Genomic DNA, 10,895 nt, shown 5'->3' on the forward strand with positions numbered 1-10,895 from the left:
ATTATTTTTAATAAAAATAAAATAATCTTATCACTTTAAATTTTATTGACATAAAAATCTTTAAAGAATTTAAAAAAATTATTATATTTTAAAAGATTAAATTATTATTTATAAAAGTAGGGAGCTTTTATTATTATTTTTCTTTTTTATTATGTCTAGTGGAAATGACGCGTTTATTCTTCCCTCACTCACATCATCCTCTTCGCTGTTCACCCCTTGCCCTATCACACATTTATAATTTTTTAATCTTTTCATATTTTTTTTATTTTAGCAACATAAAAGGAATCAGCGCTTTTATTCTTCTTTTTCTTGTGCGTTCTATCTTTACTTTTGGATTTTTCTTCTCCTTTTTAACCAGGAAAGTATTAATTCTTTCATCTTCAAGCTTCACTGGGCAAAAAATAATTATGAAAAATTGGGGATAATATTTAATTTTGGATAAGTTTATTTTTTTCATAACAATGATTGAGTATATTTGATACTACTAATTTCCATTTGGGCTCGGCTCTAACAAGGAAAACTCATACATATACTTTTTTTTTTGAATAAACTAAAGATATCTATTGGCAGTAGTAGGGACTAATCTCCTTGTCATGGTTTTCTCACAAAAGATAAACAATTGGTTATGGAGTGCTCTCTATTTGCATGAGTGAGGAAACAAATCCTCCACTACATGTTTAACGGATGAAGTGAGATAATCACTACGCCACACTCATATGGTCTCTTCCCTTTAATTTTTAAAAATGATGCAATCTAATTTTTATTGTTAATAAAAATTAATTTTGACTATTAATTGACCATAAAATAAAAAAAACCTAAAAATTACCAAAAAACACCAATAAAATTTTGTTGATCATTTTTTACTTATAAGGTTTAAACTTGAAATTTTGCTTAATGAGTATTAATTGCTTGATCATCACTTAACCCTCTTGTCGTTGGAAATAAATTTAGTGCTGCAATTTGTAGATTTGCTACTATACCAAGTTAAGATATTACATTTTTTTAATTAATGCTACATTGATATTAATATCACATGCCTTAATTTTAAACATAGAATATGAATATTAATAAAAATGAAACTAATTCTACTAACAATAGTTTAAATCGATAAAAAAGACTTGATACCTTTTTAGTAAGATAATGGATTCAGACTTGCATGGATGAACAATATTATATTACATTAAGAGAATTACACTTATTTAGACTTAACATACTCAATTTGGATTAATCTATAGTATGTAGCAAATTACTGTATAGCTATAATGAAAAGACATTAGTTTGTTTGCAATTTGAAGAGAATGTACTCATTAAACTTCCAATTCCAGAGGAATTACACAATTATTCGATGGGGATAGAATATTTATGTCCTTTAATTAAAAAAAATTAAAGAGTATGCACGTTTTGCTTATAAATGGCTACTTTTGTCCAATTCTACTTTTTGGAGAATGGATTGCTGATCATAAAGCCTTTTCTTTTATGCATTCATGCGTTTGGAGGGAAAATAATATAAGATAAAATGACTGAAATGTGTGTATATATTTACCGTTAAGCAATGTTTGATACCTGAAACGTACTTTTTTTAAAAAAATTAAAATATATTTTTATTCTTTAACTTTATATAATGTTTCATTTCAATTCTTTAATTTTATAAAGTCTACTTTCAATCCTTTAATCCTAACACTATTAGTTTTATCACAAAAAATTTTTAAATTAAACTTTTAAATATTGACAAAATATTATCAAATTTTGACTTATTGAGTTTAATTTTTTTAAAATAATAATGAGTGTTACAAAAATAATCATTTAAAACTAATGATATGAAGGTTAAATGACTAAAAATATACTTTATAAAATTAAAAAATCAATTAAAACTGATCAAAACTATATTTTATCTTTTTAAAAAAGAAATAAAAAATGTATCTAGAAAAAAATGAAATAAATACATTTTATATTACCTTTTTAGAAAACATTTTCCACTCCCAAATTAAACATTATATTAGTATCTGTTTGGTTGTTGAAAAAAATGAATGAAATAAAAGTTGATAGAAATAAAATAAATTAAAATAAAGTTATGATAGAGATGTGTTGATGCATGGGAGAGCGAAGGAGCGCCCCTGAGTGATGAAGATATGTGAATGATGGTTGACGTGAATATACTTAATTACCCTTTTGATTTTTGAGTGAGCTTGAAAACTAAAGACAAGGACCAAACGAATTAATTCTGTTTTTTTTTTTTTTTCAAAAGCCGGGAATGAGCTGTGTCTTTTTTGTCTCTAGAAGGATCACTGTAATAATAAGTATTTTTTTATTTTATTTATAAATTATTTTTAATATGTTTTACCCAAATAAAAAAATATTGAAACTCATTAACTCTATATTAAAATTTAACAAGTTTTTAAATTTGCTCACATTAAATGTATATACTTTAATAATATATTTTCTTTCTCTAATATTTAATGGAAGATAGAAGAGAAAATTTGTATTAAAAATTTATTGAAGTAACTTATAAACATGATAAAAAATATTTTCTCTTTTTTTATAAGATAAAGAGAAAATATTTATAAGACAAAAAATATTTTTTATTTATCTTATAAATAAGATTAAAGAGAGTAAATTTTAACTATTCCAAAAGTAACAAGGAGAGACATTATTGCTAGCTCATAAATAGTTGTCAAACAAACCCCCCTACAATGTATTATCAATTCCAAAAGGAATAGATTTTTAAAAAATTGACAATAAAATTTCAAAACTTGAAATTTATAATAGTTAAGTCCGAACAATTTTTTTAAAATAAATTATAAATATTAATTCAAACAATTATAAAAATAAATTTTAATTATAAATTAAGAGTATATTATTTAAAATCTAAATGTCTTATTTGTAGTTAAAGGTTCTGAATTTATCACTATCTAAATCAATATTTATAACTAATTTTTTTTAAAAAAATTGTCAAAACGTAACTGCTATAAATTCATTATTTTGAAAATTTAATATCATTCTCCCTAGATCCTTTTAGGATATACACATACATACATACATACATACATACATACATACATACATACATACATACATATATATATATATATATAAACATTAGCTTCCTACAAGTCACACTATTTTTTAAGTGTGAAACTTTTAAATCAGCTTTGGTCTTCTTTTATTTTATATTGTTACCATTTAAACACACATTCATTCATTTCTTACTTTTCATCTATTTGAATTTAATTTTTTTTATCTTGTATTCATCAAACACTTAGTATGCTTTCATAAAAAAGCATCTCACATATTATTACTTAAAGGAGTAGTCTATATTATAAGATCAAACTAAGCAAACAGCTCAATATTTATTATATTTTATATTATAATCAATTTATTATATTTTTTTAACTGTTGTGTAGTAATAATAAACTCTTAAATTTTTAATGACAAACTATTTGTATGTCAATAATTTCCAACCAGCAAAAAAAAATTATCAGCTCTTTATAAAATTTATAAAAAATATTCAAAAATTATGAAAAATTACAAATGCATGGTCATGGCATCATAATAATATCTTTATTTATGTAAAATAAAAGAATACTTCCTTCAATCTCAAATACAAGTACATGATTCTTTTATAAGTCACCTCATATAAAAAATGTGGATCATTAATTATCTTCTTCAATTTTACTCCTTTACAATTTTCCACAAGTAAAGAGTAAATAATTATATGTGAGAAAAAATGTTTTCAATGGTGATACATTTAAAAATAAATTGAATTTTTTTAAATAGCACCAATAATTTAATTAACGTTGAAGAAATAATTAAAAATGAATTATATATAAGGTAGAAAAGAATATAAATTATATATATATATATATATATAAAGTTTTCATCTTTCAGTTTTCACCGTTACTTTTGCCAAGACAGGAGGTCTTGAGAAACATATTCCACTCAGAAATATCCCTTCGCCTTTCCCTTATTCCACTCAACTGATGATTTCAGCAAGCGAGGGAGATGAGGGTCGTGTCGTCGATGGGATAAAGCGGCTTCTTTCTCTTTTCCTCCTCTCTCTCTCTCTTTATATGAGAGAGTCTCTCTCTGACCAACCACAGATATTACAGCAAAATTCGGGAAAGTAGCATCACAGAGTCTGAGGTAAGCACGGTCCTTCTGTTTCCAGTAAGCAGCGAACATAACTCTCATCGATCTCTAATACCTTCGCTTGTTCTTTCGTTCTGCAAATATTATCTAAATTAGGCTGTAGGGTTTCCATTTCTCGCTGAAAATTGTGATCTCGACTTGGTTGGTTCTACTTCCTTGCCTCTCGTGTTGCTCCCTTGAGCTGATTTTATTATTTGATTTATGAGTGGAGGAATTTATGATGCTTGAATCTCACTTCGTAAATTTATTTAGCGGATTTTTGTTTCAATTTGTTCGAACGGCTTCAATATGATTTGATAGTCTTTATTGATAGTTAGGTTTATGTTTTTAAAAGAAAATTGGTGTATTGTAATCCTCGTCTTTATACTTATTATACTTACTTTTGAAATGCGATCCGTTATTTTATTATAATTTGATTTTATCCTCAATTAAAAACGACAGACTCTTAGTGTTAGAATTTCTGGCCGTCTCGGGTGGAGGGGTGTAAAATGGGGATATACTACTGTTCGTGGTAAATTCATCTGAATGTTGGATGTATTCTTTTGGATTGTCTTTTTGAAGACTTCATAAGTGGTGTGTGGTGTTCTGAAACTGTTTTGCTACATTTATGATTCTAGGGTTTTGTAGGATAATTACTGGAGGTTTAGCTATGAAAAAGGTTTCAAAGACCAGCTGCAAGTCAGCATCACATAGGCTCTTTAAAGACAAGGCGAAGAATCGGGTTGATGATCTGCAATTGATGTTCATAGATCTGCAGTTTGCCAGGAAGGAGAGTCGGACGGTTGATGCTGCTGTTCTTGAGGAGCAGGTCCATCAGATGCTTCGTGAATGGAAGGCTGAGCTTAATGAACCCTCTCCGGCTTCTTCTTTACAGCAAGTAAGCTAATATGTCTTTCAGATACTGTGCGTGTTGGTAGACATACCATTCCATTCACCAGGACACGTGAACCTGAACTGCAATGCTAGTTGGCGATATTTTGATAAAAGGTGGGAAGATGTGAATATGAATTACGATTTTAACATGGCTGTAGGGTGGCAGTCTTGGATCATTTTCGACCGATATCTGCCGATTATTGCAGCTGTGTGAGGAAGAAGATGATGCCACTAGTCCATTAGCTGCTCCGAAACCTGAGCCTAATGATCAGAGTCTGCAAGCTGGGGTTAATATGATATTCCAAGAGGTAAGTGCCTTTTGCTGGACTGATAAACTTCTTTTGCATTTTTTGTTTATGGATTGGCATTAGTTGTTTCAACTAGGATTTTGAAGGTCACTATTTGCAATGATTTCGTTATTGTAATTGCAGATGTGTGTGTGTGTGTGTGTTTTTTTTTTTTTGGCACTTGTGCATATATTAGTTTGATGTGGTGGTAAAATATTCTAAATGCCAAGTTATTTAAGATTCTCATGTTTGCTGTGACAATTGGAAATTCTAGAAGAAATAATATAATTGATAATTTATGGAGTTGACAAAGTTGAAGTTCTGAGATATCGAAAAAGAAAAAGAAAAGAAAAGACATGATATATATATATATATATATAGGTATATAGTTTGTTAATATGAGATGCCTATGAAGATGGAGGTGTCACCTCCGTTCAAGCATCATGAATATCAGTATACCAGCATAGGCATGCAACTGAGGTGTTTATACTGTATATGCTTGGAGGAAGATGGCCATGTTCATTGATGCATATGCATTTTTTTTTTTAACAGTGAAATTTTAAATCTTGGGGGAAGGAATAATGCTGGAACATGGTTGAATGATATTGAAAATATTAGGGCTACCATCCTTACTGTAAAATGGTTATATGGATAATTATTATGTGGGTATATATTAGTAAGTCATGTGTTATTAATACTTTAGGATAAGCTTGGTTAAGTTAGGCTGAACTATTTTGGAATTGCCTGTGTACTTTGTTTAGTTAGAGTTGAGGTGGGAATTATTATGTTTACTCCTAGTTTTTCCTTCTCTCTGAGATCTTCTTTCTCTCTTTCATCCTGAAATCTCTCTCCTTTTTTTTTTAACTGTTGTACTGGTCTTACATGAGCTTGGTGTTAGAGACCCCACATTTAAGCCACTTAGCCTCCATTGATCCCTATTATCAGAAAACTTTGGCATATCACCACAAAAAGTTGTTTGAGAACACCATCTACTGCATGATGCGTGTTTATAGCAGTTTAGGAAACTTGAAGATTCTGGTAGTTTCTCATTGTAAAAAACTGCTGAAGAATGCTGTGCCCCTGCTGGAACTCCTGGAGTTGTGTGTGTCACCCTTAGATCCATCACCTTAAAGCACTGCTTTGAACAATCAAACCTATAATATGATCCAAAAGGAAGGATTGTCATTGGAAGCAGAAGCACTCTCTAATTTTTGGTTGGATGTTAAAACATGCCATGCTCATTTGGTTTCCTTCTATTTACTTCTATCTCACTTTCTTCTTTTGTCCTAGTTTCTCTGGGAATTAGGGGAAAAAATTGCTGTAGCCTGTCAGCTGACAGCTGGAGCACGCAAGCCATTTCTATCATAGTTATTAAATAACAATATGATTCTCAAGTAAGAAGTTTATTTCAGAATTGTGAGATGTATTGGAGCATAAGATATGGTGGCAATAGCGATTGCAAATCTTATGGCAAATACCTATAGAGCAGAACCCAAGTTTTGTTTTTTTGTTATGGATGGCGAAGGACCATCCAGCAGAGGGGACTACTTCAAAGGTGATGCAGTATGGCATCAACTGCAAGGGGAGAGAGCGAAAAACACAAAATTTGAAGATTAGGAAGATTGAGAAAATAAGGAGTAATTGTGGGCTTGATGCGCCAACATGGTGTTGCTTTTTATATTCTACTTCCCCCTCCCCCTTTCTTACATAAAAATGTGGGATGTCAAGATACACCAAAATGAAGTGATCCAAAAACTGTATGGATAAAAATAATAATATAAAAGTTCGGATCCTGCAAACTGCTACTGGTTTGAACTGTTCACCTGCTTCATTACTGGTTTAGCTGTTCAATCTTGATATGTAATTGTGATATAAATGCTTACTTTTTGTTGATTTATCCGTATTAAATACCCATAGTGGACACTTGTTTCATATTTGGCTAAAACATTCAAGTATTCATAAAATGGGTTAGAAAAAGTTTGAAATGATTGTGGCCTGTTTCAAAATATAGTAAATTTCACTTTTCCAAATATGTTGAAATTCTCTAAATGGGCTATAAAGCACATATCAATATTGACATATATTCTTGTAATGCATTGAGCTCAGTCAAATGAATACATCAAGCATATCAACAAATTTTAGTGTAATGTTTTAATTGTAAATATAGACTATATTGCTTTTTCTGAAATTGATTCTACTATTATTTGTTAATTTTTCATTGTAAATAAATTGATGCATATTAATCATACGGTAATTCCCTTACCCTGGTTTGCAAAAGCTTCTATATCCCCGTGCCATATAATTTTGGAGGCAATACACTTGTATCTATGCACTGTATATCCCGATTTTGCTGTCAAATTATAATCTCTGACCAGGGTTTAGAACATTGCATTTTCTATGTATTTTGATAATATCCATTTATGGAACAGGATGTTTGAGTATTTGATAGGTGTTAACAGGTGGCCAAAATAATTTATAATTGCCCCATTTACCATATATGTCAGATGACATTATCTTGATGATTGAATAATGCCTCCTGATGTCGATATGTGGGAGGCTAATTTCTTCTTTTCTTTCTTTCGTCTTTTGAGTGATGTTGTCAATCTGTTGATGTGTGCTTAGAATGTAAGCTTGTTTTCTTTTCAGCAATAACATTTCAATAAGTCCATTTCTGTTCACGTGCATTACCGTTTAGTTCATTATTTCTACACTGATCATACATATAAATACTGATTTTATTGGTTTTACTGTAAACCAGAATCGACAGCAACATGATTTCCCATTGGTTGATGAGACCAAATTCTCCTCTGGAGTTCGCAATGTTGCAGCTAACAATATGGATGGAGGTGCTCTAGAATATCACCAGTTTGACTTGCATCAAGACTTAAATCACAGTTTGTATACTGGTCTTTATGGGTCAGCGTTTGTGAGGAGGATGCCATTCCCCATATGTCCAACTATCTCCCCATCATCTGCCCTCCTCCTTCTGCTTTCTTGGGCCCAAAATGTGCACTTTGGGACTGTCCAAGGCCTGCTCAAGGGCTGGAGTGGTTTCAAGACTATTGCAGTAGCTTTCATGCTACTCTAGCATTGAATGAAGGGCCACCAGGAATGGCCCCGGTTCTACGACCTGGGGGCATTGGTTTGAAGGACAATTTACTCTTTGCTGCTCTTAGTGCAAAGGCACAGGGAAAAGATGTTGGCATCCCTGAATGTGAGGGAGCGGCAACTGCAAAATCTCCATGGAATGCACCTGGTAATTTAACTATTGTTGGTTATTTCCCTCGTTTATGCTTTGTTTTGAAAAGTCACTGATATGGAGGTTGACATTCAGGCCAAATAGAAAGGGCTGACAAGATTTTTCATTTTATATAATCAATTTCTTATTCAACTGCAGAGTTGTTCGATCTTTGTGTTCTTGAGGGTGAGACTATCAGGGAGTGGCTCTTCTTCGATAAGCCTAGAAGAGCGTTTGAGAGTGGAAACAGAAAGCAGAGGTCACTGCCGGATTATAGTGGACGTGGTTGGCACGAATCTAGGAAGCAAGTGATGAATGAATTCACAGGCCTGAAGCGGTCCTATTATATGGATCCGCAACCACTGAACCATTTTGAGTGGCATCTTTATGAGTATGAGATTAGCAAGTGTGATGCATGTGCCTTGTATCGGTTGGAATTAAAGCTTGTTGATGGGAAGAAGAACTCCAAGGTGAAGGTAACTAATGATTCAGTTGCTGATTTGCAGAAGCAGATGGGGAGGCTCTCTGCTGAGTTTCCTCCTGATAACAAACAGTCTGTGAAAGGCAGAGCTAAACTCAATGCCAAGGTTGGTATAGGTGGCATCTACCAGGATCTAACAGAGTTATGCCAGGAAACGGAACATATGAGTATGGTTTGCCTGCACCATATGATTATCTAGTTGAGAATGCTGGTGAATATTACCTGACGTAATTCATCATGGGAAGTTGTACAACATGCTGCAGTCAGCTTGTTTAATATTCAATAAAGGCGTCGCTTGGCCCCTCGACTCTCATTTGATCTACTTGCCTTTTCTTCTTTAGCAACTAGAAGCCAAGGTCATTGTTTTTTTGGCTTGTCAAGATATTGTGAATATCTCACTCTCTCGCTGGAGTGCCTGCGTTAGAGGCTGCTGGATGGTGAATTCTAGCTCTTGAAGATGATCACATCACAGCAAAATTGATGTATGCGGTTATTATGATTAGCAATTGGTGAATGCGAGATAGAATTGAACCAGCATTCACCAAAATGACAAATATGGTATTAAGGCAGAGTCACCATGATACGGAAATTAGCCTGTTACCAAAATTATGCTAATGTAAGTCACTTATGCGGCCCTTTTGAAGCTATTAGCTTCATGATAAACTTTCAAGGGGATGGATGGTACATATTATTGGCAATGTAATAAACGTTTCAGTCCTTTTTTGAGTAATTTTTATGACTCAAGAAGGGAATCTAACTTTCAAAGTTAGAATTAATGCAGTCTAGCTGATGATAATCTCTATTGTCAAGTTTCCTGTTTTATTGTTCGTTGCTTGTAAAATTAACCCGAGCATCTGTTTTTTTTTGGGTATAACTATTTTGAGGGCATGATTGTATAATTGTAGTTGATTTAATTTGAAATTCTACAATAATCCCAGGGAGAAGGGACAGTCACGAATGGCATGCATGACAGTTTCCTCTTGAGTGCCGCACCTCACATATATTGGTTACGGTTAGATATGTCTTCTCTTCCGCTCAGCATTCATAGGTAACCTCTCGGACATGAAGAGCCGGAGGAAGGTTTGGCACATCACCCACCGCCAAGTTCTTGAGAGGGCGCAGTCACCAACCTACCAGTTTTTAGTCCAGAAACTTGGTGGTAGAGCCATCACCATTATCCCATTTAATTCTGAACTTGGTTTCTTTTCACTATTCTTCCACTGCAAATCTGAATTATTTAAATTAAATTTTGATGATACAGATTAATTTTTATGTTTTAAAAATTATTAAATTTAAATCATCAAGTTCATTTAACGGTCCATATTCAGTGGCGGACTTACAGTGGGGGTGGGCATTTGTTTTCCTCAACTTGGGGAAAATTACAAGGAGGCAGGAATTTTAAAAATTTTCCCCCAATGTCTTTGTAATTTTGAATCCATTAGACTTGAACTAAAATGTATTTGAGTTCAAACATATTTGGATCTTTTATATTTCATTAAGCCTAATAGATGTTAATTTTAAATTCATTATATTTAAAATTGGATTACTTTTATAAGAATACAATTTTAATTTTTCTTTTTATATTTTACAACATTAAAGTCAAACTAAATAATAAATAACCCTAATAAAAATGAAATATGAAATTTTAAAGCATACAAAAACTAAAAGAAGATCAAAAGACAAGAATAGAAAAATTCTTTGCTAGAGAACAAGTCTAAGACGAGAGACAAGGTGGATGGCACGAAAATGTGATAATAAGTGTAAGAAATTGATTAAAGCTAATAATGATATTGCCTGTTGTCATAGTAATTGTAGAAGAGCTTTTTCTACCATGAAGTTTGTGAAAAATTAGTTGTATAATTAAATGGAA

General features: G+C 31.9%; 1 protein-coding gene across 1 annotated transcript; it reads left to right on the forward strand.

The window, feature by feature from the left end:
- The first annotated feature begins 3,945 nt into the window (after positions 1–3,945).
- Positions 3,946–9,866, forward strand: LOC129301610 (transcription factor VOZ1-like). Its single transcript, XM_054940163.1, is given in 7 exon segments — positions 3,946–4,140; positions 4,764–5,023; positions 5,178–5,327; positions 8,065–8,229; positions 8,232–8,562; positions 8,704–9,147; positions 9,150–9,866. Coding segments are annotated over 6 exon segments (1,425 nt in total). The 5' UTR covers positions 3,946–4,140; positions 4,764–4,795; the 3' UTR covers positions 9,257–9,866.
- The last annotated feature ends 1,029 nt before the right edge of the window (positions 9,867–10,895 follow it).

This window comes from Prosopis cineraria, unplaced genomic scaffold, assembly GCF_029017545.1.
Source record: "Prosopis cineraria cultivar Desert tree isolate PC_DT_omini unplaced genomic scaffold, ASM2901754v1 PC2260, whole genome shotgun sequence".
NCBI lineage: Eukaryota > Viridiplantae > Streptophyta > Magnoliopsida > Fabales > Fabaceae > Prosopis > Prosopis cineraria.